The sequence below is a fragment of the Dendrobium catenatum genome, unplaced genomic scaffold, assembly GCF_001605985.2.
Source record: "Dendrobium catenatum unplaced genomic scaffold, ASM160598v2 fragScaff_scaffold_1284, whole genome shotgun sequence".
NCBI classification, from domain to species: domain Eukaryota; kingdom Viridiplantae; phylum Streptophyta; class Magnoliopsida; order Asparagales; family Orchidaceae; genus Dendrobium; species Dendrobium catenatum.
Genome location: NW_021319746.1, coordinates 1,693,769 through 1,709,084, shown reverse-complemented (window position 1 = coordinate 1,709,084; position 15,316 = coordinate 1,693,769). Strand labels below are relative to the sequence as shown.

The following is a 15,316-nucleotide window of genomic DNA, read 5'->3' as shown; positions in this document are numbered from 1 at the left end:
GACCCGACCCGGTTTTGCAAACAGGTCGATTTTCTCAACCCGAACCCGACCCGACCCGCGGATGCGGAAATGCGGACGCCGGCGACGCGGAAATGGCCCGGGCCGCCCGCCGCCTGGCCTCGCCGCCTCGAGACGCAACGCGACAACGCGCGCGGAAGTGCGAAACTGGCCTGGGATGCCTGGCCTGGCCGCCTCGGGACGCAACGCATCAAGCCGGCATTCGGCAACGCACGCGGAATTGGCCACTGGCCAGTCTGGCCTGGCCTCGGGACGGTGCGGAACTGGCTTGGCCAGTTGGCGTCGGGACCCAATGTGACACGTCCGGGCAGCGGGGCAGCCGAGAAGCGGGTCATTCCGAGTAGGGGCAGCCGGGAAGCGGGTCATTTCGGGTTATTCCCGGGTTTTCGGGTCAACCCGAACTCAACCCGATTTTTCAAACGGGTCTATTTTCAGGATCCGAACCTGACCCGACCCAAACCCAAAATTTTCGGGTCGGGTTCGAATCGGGTTTTCGGGTCGGGTCCAATATTGACAGGTCTATCAATGACCCAAGATCCCCTTCATATAGGAAGTATGACCATAGTTATTGATTTTTGGGAATGACATTCCTCGTAAATATGGAGATAATCTAGAGTACTTCATCAAACAACTCATATTTATTTTTTGATCGTAAAGTATTTGATGAGCATTTAAATACCTTAATGATATCATAATTAAGTGATTTTGGACCCCTTGAATTCGTCTCGTTGAGCCACTCAATTTAATTATAAGCATTCCAAATTTAGTAATCATTTGGTCATCTAATTATCCAAAAGTATTCAATTATGCTTCTTGCTCTTGATTTGAATTCATTTAGGCTAGGATTAGACAAATTTTTTGTTTCATCGGGTTTGTCTCAGCTAAATTTGTCTTGAATTTAATTTTAGAAAATTTTAATTCAAATATGTAAGTATTGATATAATAATAATAATAATATTAATAATAATAAATAAAACCGGATGCACTTGTGGACCGCAGGAAAAGAAATTACTCTGTGGCAACATGGACGGTGTTCAGAGGCCAATCAGTTTTTTCTTGTGTACGGGATGAGACGTTCGGAAAAATTTCTCCGACTGTTGGCGGAGTCCCAGACTGCAGCTTCTTTCGTGACCGATCTATCTTTTATGTGCCGATCTATCCTTCCTAGTTAAAACTAACAAGTAACATGATCGGAGCCTTGGAGGTGTCCTGGCCGAGCTTCAGACATTGCAGATTTGACTGGTGAATTAGGAAGCAAGCGAACGCTAGGGTTTGATATTCCGATGGCTTCGCGCTCACATCTTGACGATGTAAGTGTTCGATTCATCATTCGTTCTGTTCTATCTTGCGATTTCCTTCTCGAATCTCCCACCCATATGCTGTTTCCTCAGTTTCTAGGATTTTCGTTTCTTTTTCCCACATTCTTACTGTATTTAGGACGACGACTTTGGTGGAGACTATGCGGGTAGTCACAGTGGAAGAATTAGCTCAGGTATTTCATAGCATTTTGGTCGAATTTCGCTATATTTGTTTGTTGTTATGTGATTGCTATATTTTTTGTTATTCTTTTTACGAACTTTTACAGGCGAAAAGAGAGCGTTTGGAGATCTTGACGAAGAAGAAGATGATGTTTTTGGAACGAAAAAGGTAATTTTGTGCCCTTACTTTCCAGTTTGGTAAATAACTTGTGCGGTTGAAAAAATCTCTAATGCATATCTTTATCGAAGCTTTCTTACTGCCATACCAAGAATGTGCTTGTAGTGTGTTTAAAATTGGTTAATTGCTTCTTTTTGTGACGTCTTTCTTAACTAGTTCTATTACATTGTTCTGTTTGAAAATTTCTCGTAATGCTATAAAATTGCCGAGCATGCTGATTCTTGTGCTAAAGCTTTAGTTTTGTTTGTGATTTTCTTTGTGTCGATGCCATTGGTCCATTTCAATCAAGATTAGGTACGTTCTACTTGGAACTAATGAATGTGTTATCGCTAGTGTATGCGTTGCTACTGCAATAGTTGTATTTTTATGCTGCTTGCCTTTGTGTTTATTTCATAGATTTTGATTCTGAATGATGGACTGTTCAGGCATGCAGTGCATTCGAGTTGTCCTGTTAGCATGGACAGCTTGTGCTTTTGAAAATATTACTTTTGTCGCATTCTAGTATTTAAGTTGAAATTTGTTATTGTATTTCTAACTCTAATCTTTTACAATCAAGGGTAAGTTAAGCATCGAAGAAAGTGGACCAGGTGCAGCAACAGGGATGATCTTATCACTTCGTGAGAGGTATAATTTTGTAACTTTAGTGAATACTTCATTTTCTTTTTAAACAAGGCACTTGGAACAAAACAAGCTGAATTTTTTGGATTATTATTTATGTGGCCTCATTTGTGCATTTTATTGCAGTTTACAGAACTGTAAGGATGAGCTTGCAACTTGCCAGGTTGGTATTCAACCTTAAAAATATTTAAAAGTATGCTTTGTTGTGCGATTCTCCCTTGTAATTACTTTCTAATAATAAAAAATACGTATTTAATAAACATATACCTTTACAAACTATAATTTAATTGTGATTTTTTTTTCTTGAGTGACAATGTTGGGTGATATCAATATATTTCCCCATTTTGATTTTACCTGAGTTACACCTTACAAACTTGTTTTTGTTTGACTTTGCCGTTGCTCTGCTCTATTAGTTATCAAATTAGGGTATTAGGTTTTCTATAACCTAAGGTTAGAGAAATGATCCGGTCTGTTTACTATGCATCTATTAAGGAAAGCTATATTTTCTGATACTTCTTTTCTATGGTGGTTTTGTTTGTAATCTATTTGGTAGAGATTTTGTTGTTTTGAGTGCAATGGATATTATATTCATTTCGAGTAGATTTTATTGGCTATATTAGTGCTTTCATGCATTTTATTCCTTATGGTATAGCAACATCAGGAAACAGAGCATGTCTAGAGTCACATCTTTATTTGTTGAAAAAGGAAGAAGGTTCTGATACCTATACCTAAGAGGCGAAGCAACTAGGGTTGCGAGCCATGAAGAGAAAAGTAGTTATTGTGCATGCACAGATAATGAAAAAATGAAACCTTGGAAGCTGAACTCAACTTTCATCATGGAAATTAGATTGATCTTAATAGCAATATTAATACATCAATGATTGCCAAAAACTTATGGATTTAATTTGATAATTTTTAATGTAATTTGTCAAATATTGATTGTGAGATTTTATTTGATGCAGATAGTCTTATCTAGATATAAGATCCTCTTTCTTTTATCATGTATTGCAGGTAGAGTTACAAGCGGCACAGGTTGAGATCCAAAAGTGGCATTCTGCATTTCAAAATGGGCCAGCTTTGCCTGCTGGTGCATCTCCAGGTTTGCATTCTGCTTTATATTCTTAAAGATCTCTTAATTGTTTAATTTGTTTTTCCACTTTGGTATTCATTTGGGAAATTCTCCCGACTTTTTTGTGCAAAGAATTTAGTTTCTCTGATTATTATCCAACACAGAACCTACTTTAGTTGTTACCCATCTTCAGAACTTGAAATCCTCAGAAGATTCCTTGAAAGAGCAGGTCCGCTGCACTTCTCTTGCAAACTTTAACGAAATTAGCTTCATTCCATATGATAAGATGCTTCTTGTATTTTTTTTTTTCAGCTTGATAAGGCTAAGAAGAGGGAAGCTGCGTTCATAGTAACTTTCGCAAAAAGAGATCAGGAGATTGCTGACTTGAAGGTAACGAATTATGCCTATTATACTTTCTATTATCTTTTGATTGCCTAGCCTTTCTTTAATTTTTTGCCCTTCCTTCTCTCCATGCCATGGGTTATAGAATTGTTCTTTGGGAAGGATTCTTTTCTTTGTTATGCTTTTCTTTTGAGAAAAGTTTCAAAATGATCTATTGACTTTTTATGGACCAAAATAATCCCCAATTATATTAAATAATCATTTTGGTCTCTCAAAAATTTTAAAAGGAATCAAAATAGTCCCATGGTGGGACTAGCTTGGGAGCAAATAGTCCCATGGTGGGACTAGTTTGGGAGCAAATAGTCCTTTAGTATAATTAGGGGCTGTTTTGGTCTTTCATACAGAGTCAATGGACAATTTTGATCATTTTCTCATTTTCTTTCATACTAGACCATTATTTCCTTACCTGAATGGATGATCTAGATATTTATAGCAAGCTTGTTTTGATTTATGTGCCATCTAAGCAATCCTTGACCTTTAACATTTTCCACTCTCTTCATCATAAAGAGTTATACTCATGCATGCTTTAAAGAGGGGAGGAAACCTCCGTTTCTCATTAATGTATTCATACATCTTTTCTGAACAGAGTACCTTCATCTATTGGCCCCCCTCCCCCACTTGAGAAAAATTTCATTATCATATTGACATCCTTGAAGTCAACAATTGACTGTATACTATATGATTGTTATGAATTTCTTTGCTTTCTCTTTCTTAATTAATAAGTTAAGAGATTGGTGTTCGTGTTAGTCTTGCTGTGTTTTTTAGATGAGCATTCTCTTTTCATTGAACTACTTTCTTTTTCCAGTTCTAGTTGTTATTTCATTGCATTTTCCCACTTTGTTCTTGTCTTTTTCTGACAGCGGGATAAGATAATGGATTTTGATTTGTGTGCTTGTACCTTTTTGTTATTGTATATTTGATGTTTGCTTGTACCTCTTTGTTGTTATGTATTTATGATGGTCTTCTCTTACTTGGAATAAAAGCCAAGGCCAATTCCTGACTACTCAATAGTATAAACTTCTTTATTCTTTGAGCTTACAGTAAAATTTAACATTTGAATCACATGAGTTTGGATATAGTTACTGTTGTTTGTGTAATTTAGCTTAATCATGTTTTACTTTTTCTGTTTTAGTCAGCAGTTCGTGATCTCAAGAAACAGTTGCAACCTCCATCCATGCAGGTATAAAATTATAAATATTCTGACATTTCTCTTGTTTTTGTATGTATTTCCAACTCTATTAGTTGGCATATTTTCAAATAGAGAAACACATATCTCCTGCATGTTTTTGTTTTATATTCACCAAGTTATATGCTTATAAAGATGTTGCATGCCTGCATGTTCTGTGATTTCTTCTTTTCTGATAATCTTCGGACTGAATGAAACGTGTACTTCCCAATGGGTATCAGACACAGTAAAGCTTTATTTATTGAAGATATATACTTTACATATTAATAATTTAGCATTAAAATTTGGGCCTGTATGGCAGAACTGCACTTGTTTGCCCTATGAATAATGTAATCTTGGAGCGTAGTATTATGTTGTCAGCTTGATACCCTTTACCTCATGGTCGACTTGAAATCAATTACTCTGTGCATGTATTGTAATTTTGGTTTCATTGCATTGGCTGCTGCCATATCAGCCAAAAGCATTTTTTATCGATGCGAGATTTGTAATGTTCGTAATGTGATTGTTGATGGATTTTCCCATTATGGGCAATGTGTTTATGTAACTAGGAATTTGATGCTTTAGGACTAAGTTGCCAATGGGCATTACAAAAGCTGGTCACTGCTGAAGGGTGCTGGTTAGTTTTGGAAATGATAAATACTTGCAAAAGATTATATCTTAATATTCATCTATTTATAAATAATATATGTGAGTGAGTGAGTGTGCGCGCGCACGCATATATACTGAAAATTCTCATAATGGTCCCCAGATTATTTTTGTATGGTCAATTTAATCCCAAAGTATCATTTCTCTCAATTTAGTCAATCGACTATACAAATTTGATCCAAATAGTTCCTCATATTATAATTGTGATATAAAATTATTTCCAATTTAGTCCCTCGATTTGACAAAATTGATCTTAATTTAGTCCCTTGATTTTACATATTGATTTTATAAAATTGGATTCATGCTAGGTAGGTCTACTATGGAAGCTATACATTTATTGAGAGGTTTGATGGAGTAGTATATAGAGAATAAGGAGGATTTACATATGATATTTATTCATTTAGAGAAAGCATATAATAAAGATTCAAGAAAAGTGCTATGGAGAGTGCTAGAAAGAAATGAGTTAATAATGCTTATATTCAAGTCATTAAGGATATGTATGCACTATGCAGTTGTTACTTGTGTTCAAACACATGGTGGTTTGACCAAGTATTTTTCTATTTCCTTGGATTACATCAAGGATCAATCTTAAGCCTGTATCTTTTTGCTTTAGTCATGGATGTTCTCTCTAGACATTTGCAAGAGGTTGTACCCTGGTGTATGCTTTTTGCGGATGATATTCTTCTTGTTGATAAGACTAGAGAGGGAGTTGAAGGTATAGTTGAATTATGGAGGTCAATTGTAGAGTATAAAGGTTTTCGTTTGAGCAGATCTTCTAAAACTGAATATATGGAGTATAATTTTAGTAGTAATAGATCTAGTGGGGGGGGGGGGGGGGGGGGGGGGGGGGGGGGGGGGGGGGGCGGTTGCGACTTTAGGCGATCAAGTAATTATTAAGAGTACACATTTTAAATATATTGGGTCTATTTTTTAGAGTGATGATGAAATAGATGGGGATGTTATTAGTAGAATTCAAGTTGGATGGTTGAAGTGGAGGAATGCATCGAGCTTGTTGTGTGATGGAAAAGTCCCCCTTAAACTTAAGGGAAAATTCTATAAGATGGTGGTAAGATTTGCAATGCAGAATGTTGGCATTTAAAAGAGAAGCATAATATTAAGCTATGTGTTGCAGAGATGAGGATGCTCAGATGGATGAGTGGTTTTGCTCTTAGGGATATGATACGAAATGAGCATATACGTGAAAAGATTGGAGTAGCTCCAGTGGAAGATAAGATTAGAGAGAGTCGCCTTTAATGGTTTGGTCATATAAAACAGTGGCATTCCGATGACCGGTTAGGAAAGTAGATGTATTAAATTTGGCTTATGTTAAGAGAGGTAGAGGTAGACCTAAAAAGACTTGGTTAAAAAATATTAGAAATGACCTTTCTTTATTAGATTTAAAAAAAATTTTGACTTAACCTATCACAATGGAGAAAAAGAATTTATGTTAAATGCTTGTTGCTGTTGTTGATCTCAATTTAGGCTTCGTTTGAGCCGACTTTCTTACTGCTTCTTAAAACTGCTTTTTAGTTAAAAAATTAAAATTTTTGTTCTAAAAAACTACTTTAAGAAGCAGTAAGAAAGCCGTCTCAAATGAATCCTTAGTCTCAAAGGATTATTTTGAATCAATTTCGTATAGTTGAGGGATTAAATTAGTGTAAGGTTATACTTTGGGAATAAAATAGATATATACAAATAGTTTGGGGATTATTTTGAAATTTAACTCTATACACACACACAGGAGAAGTGAACAATGAAGAAAAATACAATAAAGGTGAATATCCTCAATAATGAGAAAATATTATAATTATAACTTGTACTTATTCTTACTTAAAATAATTAGCATTTGTGATAATTTAAGTATGGCAACACTTGATAAAATTATTGAAGGTTTTATTGCCCAATGATTGCAAGTGTTGCTAGAGGTGCACAACAATTATTGAAAAATTGAATAGAGTAAAGAAGACACAAAGAGTTGGCGGTGATATATTATGCATTAGAAAAGGCACCGATAGGTCCTAAAATTGTGAAAGAGTTATCAATGGAGAGTATTGATAGAGAGTGTCAACAAAGAGGTCGATGCACAAAGGATAAATACCACAGATGTTGTCACTATTGAGTATTGAGCATCAGAAGTAGATTACAAAAGTGAACAAAACTTGTGAGAAATAGAGGAGGTTAAGTGCCTTAATAGTTAATGATGGAGATCAGTTATAGATGATATTTAGAGAGGTGAGAGGTGTGACAGTATGAGAAAGAGGTGTTCTATTTTTTTGGAGGTTGGCAACGGCATTATGGTAGTGCAACAAGAGACACACAAGCCGGTGAGTGTGATAGAAGGTTAAGTTTGCTGGTGGAGCTAGGTTTGTAAACGAGTTAAGTGAAATTCTAGTATTCTAGACACTCTTGACTTGAGCTTGTGCTTGATTATTAATTAAATTCAAGCTTGAGCTTAATTTTATGAGTTTGTGCTAGTTTATGAGCTAGCTTATTTATTATTAAAGACAGAAAGTCATACGATTTGAGGATTCAAGGTAATGAAATCATGAAAAGATTGAGATATTAGAGAATAAATGATGAGAAATAGATTAAGATAAGGATGAGAACTATGGTTGTTTGCATTTTTTTTTAATTTATAGTTAACCCTTAATTTTATTTTTTCAGTACATTTATATTGATATTCTTAGACGAGCTTGCTCACGAGTTGATGAGTTCAATCAAAGTTGGCTCTAGCTCATCTATAGCTTTTCTTATGAGTCATTTATTGAGTTGTGTTTGATCTTGCTCACGTGCTCGCTTATCTTAATCACAACTTAGGCGCAACAAAAAGGCAACAACAACATACAACAACAACATCAAGCCTTTATCCCACTACGTGGGGTCGGCTACATGAATCCTTTTTCTCCATTGTGTCCTATTAAAAGTCAAATTCTCGTTTAAATCTAATAAAGAAAGGTCATTCCTAATATTTTCTAACCAAGTCTTTTTAGGTCTACCCCTACCTTTCTTAACACAAGTCAAATCTAATACCTCTACTCTCCTAACCGGGTCATCGGAAGGCCGCCTTTTTATGTGACCAAACCTTCTAAGGCGACTCTCTCTAATCTTATCTTCTACTGGAGCTACTCCAACCTTTTCACGTATATGCTCATTTCGTATCCTATCTCTAAGGGTAAAGCCACTCATCCATCTAAGCATCCTCATCTCTGCCACACTTAAGTTAGTATTATGCTTCTCTTTTAATGGCCAACATTCGGCACCATAAAGCATTGCAGGCCTCACTACCATCTTATAGAATTTTCCCTTAAGTTTGAGGGGTACATTTCTATCACATAACAAGCCCGATGCATTCCGCCACTTCAACCATCCAACTTGAAATCTAGAGAATCTTATTATTCTAATACTAAGTTGGATAGGAGAAAGAATTGTAAAGGATTATATTTTTATTGAATTTTCATCTTAATACAAATATGTCTGTAATTATATAGAAGAGAATAATAAAAGAAAATATAATAAGTAGAATATTCTCAATAATGATGAAATATAGTAATAATATATAATGCAGGTTTTTATTATAAATATTTAGCCAAAGTACTACAACAACAATAACATCGAGCCTTTATCTTCCCTTTTGGGGTCGGCAACATGAATCATTTTTGTCTATTGTGTCCTATTAAGAGTCAAATCCTCATTTAAATATAATAAACAAAATTCATTTCTAATACTTTATAACAAAGTCTTTTTAGGTGTACATCCACCTTTCTTAACATAGGTCAAATCTAATACATCTACTCTCGGAAGGCTGATGTTTTATATGACCAAACCATCTAAGGAGAGTATCCCAATCTTATCTGCCACTGGAGCTACTCCTACCTTATCACATGCATATTTGTTTCACATTTTGTCTCTAAATGTAAAGCCACTCAACCACTGGAGCATATTCATATCTGTCGACTTAACTTAATTTTATGCTTCTCTTTTAATGGCTAACATTATGCTCCATAAAGCATTACAGCCTTACTGGTCTCATCACCATCTTATAGAATTTTCCCTTAAATTTGAGGGGTACTTTTCTATCACACAACAGGCCGGATGCATTCCTCCACTTCAACCATCCAACTTGAATTCTACTAATAATATGCTATCTATTTCACCATCTTTTTGAACAATAGATCCGCAATATCTAAAATCTATACTCTTTTTAATGACTTGATCACCAAACATCATAATCGCCTCACTAGATCTATCACTACTAAAATTGCACTCTATGTATTTATTTTTATATCTACTAAAATGAAAATCCTTTAGACTCTTAGATTGACCTCTATAATTTAAGTTTTCCTTCAACTCCTTCTCTAGTCTTGTCAACAACATCACCAAAAAGGATATACCAGGGTGCATCCTCTTATAAAATATACAGGCTTAAAGCTTAAAAAATATTCAGCCAAAATGATACTTTAAATATGATAATTTTTCATATGCATTATTCGTTGTACATCTTAATCAAAAAGGTATTGAGAGAATATTTTGGTGGTGGCATCTTTAACGTCATCATCATCATTAGCCTTATCCCACTTAATTGGGATGTGCGCTTCGGTGTCATCATAAAGTTTATAATTAATTTAGTTTTGCATTCGAGAAATAAACAAAATGTTCATTTTGAAGGGGTTATCTAAGCTGAATCTGAATTTTCTAGCAAGTTATACCACATCCTACATAGTGACATGGAGATGTTCGAAGATGCGTGAAAATTACTGAAGTATATATGATTTTATACTCCCAGATAGACTTATTTTAATGCTATTTTTATTAGATTGTTTATATAAAACTAAGTTTTGATTTTTCATTTTGTTTTCTATTAGACAATATAGGGCATTTCCGGTTTATGTTGGTCTTTTTTTCTACTCTTATATGCCGCACTTTGGTTAATCATCATGTTTCCTTATCTTGAACAGACAAGAAGGTTGTTGCTTGATCCAGCAATACATGAGGAATTCACACGCTTGAAGGTGCATGCCAACTGAGAAGACTACATTTTTTTTTTCTTTAAAGAGTGGAAGCCCATTTTATTCTTACAAGATACTTATGCAAAACTAGTTCTCTAAAGATTTTTTTTTTACATTTTTAATTCTCGGTCCACCACCCATTATAGCATGCTTTTGTTTATTAACTATATACCACTTTTTTTTCCCCGTAAACTCTATTCATTAGAAATCTATTGAAAACAAGAGAGAAGGAACTTTTCATTGGTTTGCTTCTATAATTTGTGCTTCGTTGTTGGACAGAATTTGGTTGAAGAGAAAGAAAAGAAAGTGAAGGAGTTGCAAGATAATCTTGCTGCTGTTAATTTTACTGCAAATAGCAGGCTGGGTAAGATGTTAATGGCTAAATGCAGAACCCTGCAGGAAGAAAATGAGGAGATTGGTGCAGTGGCTTCTGAGGGAAAGGTAAATAATGCAGAATGTTAAAGAACATAAGAGTTTGATGTATGAAAGTGTCCAGTTGTCCACGTAATTACATGTTTTTATTTTTATTGCTAGCGTGTATCTATTTGCTTCTTAAGTCTAGCAAATGGCCCATTGATTGTTTTGTTGAATATTTGGGCTGTTATATTTATCCTTTTTTTTCGCCTGTAAGTTAACACAAGTAAATACCCCCATTTTGTTTCGTGGCATGAATGTGAGAATCTCCCGACTTTTTTTCTGCTTACTATTGATTTGCATTTTCAGATTCATGAAATGGGGATGAAAATCGCTGTGCTGAAAACTCAAAATGCAGAGCTAAAAAATCAATTTGAGGGTGAGTTGCACATTATGCCGTTTACATTTTGCCTCAGCTATTTTCTTATTTCCTGATTATTGGAAGAAATAATGGACGAGAAAGAAGAATTAAATTTGATAATTAATGCGCGGATCAAAGACGCCTTGATATATTTGTTATCTTGTTGTTAAGATGTCCAGGAAAGATTATGTATCATTAAAAATGAGTCTATTCTTTTTTTGAATTTACAAGAATATGCCATACATTCTATGGCTTTCCAGTAATTTTTATTCCTGCTTTTATTTGTCTTCGTATGTGTTTTCCCTTTATAGCAATTGGTTTTTGTGTAATCTGATTTATATGAATGATACCCATGCTTTCAGAAAAAAGAAAGGTTCTGTTTGACTTTTAACTTTGTAAACATGATTGTTAGCATATTATAGGTGCACTATGGCAACGATGTTTACTACTCTTCTTGAAAATACACTTAGAAAATACAAGTTCATGTGTACCTTTTTTCCATCTTCTTATACAAACACTTGCATATTTATGTTTTTGAATATTTCAGCTGTTTTTTGACCTTTTACGCATGGAACATACATTCTGAAAAACATTAAAACGGCTATTAGATTAAGAAAAACCAAGGATAACCATGATCAACGACAAATTATTTTCCTTCCGCACGAATGGTCAATGGCCCACAAAAAATCTGTATCAAGCGTGGCACTAATAATATATTGGTTAATAGAAAATGAGCCTGTTAATAGAAATTTAAGGTTTAATTTGGAAATTCTTTCTTACTGCTTCTTAAAGCTGTTTTCTAGTACAAAACCACTTCTTAAAGCTGTTTTCTAGTACAATTTTTTTTTTACTAGAAAGCTACTTTAAGAAGCAATAAAAAAGCCGTTCCAAATGAAACCTAAGTTTCATGGCAACTTTGGGTAAACACAAGCTATTTAGGATAAGCTTTCAGAAAGCAGATGAGGTGTTGTTTGCATTCAAAAAAGGGTTGAGCAAATAATTTTTCCTTTTCTTGTAAAAGTTGTTTTCTGGACAGTAGAACAAATATTCTAGCTCATAAAGTAGCTTTTTTAACGTTGGGCTGAGAAAGGAAGAAAAAAGAAAAAGCCCATGCCTAATGAAATGGAATGTCAGCTGACAAAATCCAAATTTCCTACGGTCATCCTAGTTCATCCATATTAAAGTGTTCAAACCCTTAAATCATGTGTTAAAATGAGAATGTTATGAATTGTTGTAGTTTGATGCAAACCGTGAAATAACAACTTCCAATACAACCATGAGGGAAAATTTATAGGTGCCACTGTTTCAAGTTGTGAAGCTTAAGTATGCACCATGTATTCCATCTCATCATGATGTATTCAGATATAATTCTAAAGAGCATTTTGAGAATTTGAATGGTGGAACCAGGTAAAGAAAGGGAAAGTTGAAGTACTGAAGTCGTGCTTTACCTGATAGAGGGATGAAGCTCTGCTCAATATATGTTGGTGAATGGTGAGGATGGGAGAAAGGAGGGAGGGCGTGAGTGAGGGTGAGGTGGAGAGGATGAACGAAAGCGGAGGGCACCCCAAAGGAAAGACAAAAGAGAGGGATTAAAGGTGGAGTAAGGGGTGGTTGGTAGAGGAGGGGACTGAGACAATGGGCCATAGAAATAACTCTTCTATTTGTAGTGGTGGGGGTTAAGGAGAGGAGGGAACTGAGGCAGAGGGTCATATATAGTGTTCAACTATGGAAGTGGAAGCAGAAGCTAGAGGGGAAGCTTGGGGAGGGGACCTAAAAATGCAGGGAAGGCTGGACAGGGAGTGGCTAACTACATGAATTTTGTTTCAGTCTGAGGCTATGATAGTGGCGTGTGAAATTTAATAACGAAGTAGGTGGCAGCAAGAGCTAAACGATGGCATTTGATCGTGTTCTCCGTAAGTCATGAGGTGATTAGTTTAGAGTCTCTTAACAAGGGAGGTTAGGACTACGGTTACATTAAAGAGGCCAAAGGAAATAGGGAATGGAATTAAGACATCAAGTTTATGTGTGAATTCAATGAGATGTTGAATTATATTCATTCAAACTGTTTGTGTTTGTTTGTTTGTTTTTTAATAATTTACAGAGATTATGGGCTTTTTTAGTTGTTAGTTTGTATTTTACTATGCTCATAGTTTTATGTAGAATTTTGTGGCATGCTTTTCTTATTTGTTCTTGCTGTGATGTTTTGAGCTGCCAGCTGCCAAAACTTTTGTAGCAATTGCTCTTTTTGGTGGTTCCGTATATTTTCAATTATGTACTAACGTTTTTGTTATAATGTTGCATGCAGCGCTATATAAGCACACAGAAGGACTTGCAAGTGATCTTGACACGTCTAATGAAATGGTAATCTCTTCATCAAGTATTCTGTTACTCTATTTCATTGTTTAATTATGAGGATTGCAATGTCAATTCTTGCATAGTACTATTCTTTTCAAAGTTCATTTTATGTATATATTAACATTTTAATCCCTTAAACTTGTTCACTTGGAAAATGGGTTTTCATTAATTTTGTTACTTTGGCTGTTTCCTAACTTTAAGGATTTTAATGATTTTCATCTTTGGTTAGCCTCTCTGTTTTTTAATATGTTTCATTATGCAAGGTAGAAGCTTGCTAATGTTAGTTAAGTTGAATTTTAGCTATACCTATCTTTGTTTCTGCTTATCATATCATTTTAATGGCCTCAAAACTTACATCCAGAATGAACTATACGACGGAGCTTCTAATCATGAAAATTTCAATAAATGAGCGTATGGATTTTTTCCATTAAGTTTAAAAATCTGTACAATTAGAACTCGTAAATTCTTGAATTCCTGCTCATAATGCAATAGGGGCTGAACCAGCCTCCTTTTTTAGGGCGGATAAAATTGGTTTATAAAATGCATAATTTTTTTGTATGAAATAGAAAAATGAATCTTTTATAGAATTTGGGCAACTACATTTATTGAAGATAGGCAAAATAATTAAAATACTAATTCTCTTATGGAAAAAAAAAAGAATTTAGGGCGAGTAATTGTTCACTTTGAGCTCTTTTTGGTTTCACCCCTAGTGGAACATTAAGCCATGTAACAACAAAAACAACAACATCAAGTTTTTATCCCACTATGTGGGTGTCGGCTACATGAATCATTTTTCTCTATTGTGTCATGTTAAGAGTTAAATTCTCATTTAAATCTAATAAAGAAAGGTCTTTTATAATATTTTCTAATCAAGTCTTTTTTGGTCTACCTCTACCTTTCTTAACATAAGTCAAATCTAATACATCTACTCTTCGAATCGGGTCATCATAAGGCCGCTGTTTTATGTAACCAAGCCATCTTAGGGTGACTCTTTCTAATCTCATCTTCCGCTGGAGCTACTCAACCTTTTCACATATATGCCATGCAATGCGTTCTTAATATTCATGTAATGAGCATGAAATGTGATAGAACCATTACGTTATTAAACCATCTTATGCTATGATGATGCAATATGATGACCATTACCTTGGTTTGGAGTGTGTCATATTCCAATTGTTCAGTGTATTCTGCGTTCTGGAACGCTTATAATTGATTTTCCATTGAACTGCAGGTGGCTTTATTACAGGAGAAGCTGGAAGAGAAGGATAGATTGCTGAAGAAACTCATGTCCCAAAATGAACCAAAAGACGAACCAAACGAGTCTAATTGCGACGAGAAATCCGACCAGGAAACAGAACTAGTGGTTGAGACTTGAACTGGGCAGACTACTATTGTTTTAACTGTTTATTTTACCAATATAAAAACTTTTTCATCTATCTATCTGGATTAAAAACTTTCTACTTGAGTCTGCCTGTTTCGCAGTTGGGCTGTCCGCTGTTGGCTGTGTTTTTAAATGAGCTGCTCGGCTTCTTAAGCAATTAAGTCAAAACTTTGTGTTCAATTAATATATTTAGCTTAATATGAGC

The 15,316-nt window shown here is 35.0% G+C and overlaps 1 protein-coding gene across 1 annotated transcript; it reads left to right on the top strand.

Moving 5' to 3' along the window:
* Positions 1–1,101: 1,101 nt before the first annotated feature.
* On the top strand, positions 1,102–15,198 carry LOC110104041 (FKBP12-interacting protein of 37 kDa). The gene is made up of 14 exons (XM_020832981.2): positions 1,102–1,328; positions 1,456–1,510; positions 1,604–1,665; positions 2,231–2,298; positions 2,419–2,455; positions 3,304–3,391; positions 3,526–3,590; positions 3,674–3,751; positions 4,896–4,943; positions 10,550–10,603; positions 10,880–11,041; positions 11,324–11,393; positions 13,681–13,736; positions 14,962–15,198. The coding sequence occupies exons 1-14, from the start codon at positions 1,302–1,304 to the stop codon at positions 15,103–15,105; spliced, it is 1,014 nt and encodes a 337-aa protein (XP_020688640.1). The 5' UTR covers positions 1,102–1,301; the 3' UTR covers positions 15,106–15,198.
* Positions 15,199–15,316: the final 118 nt, after the last annotated feature.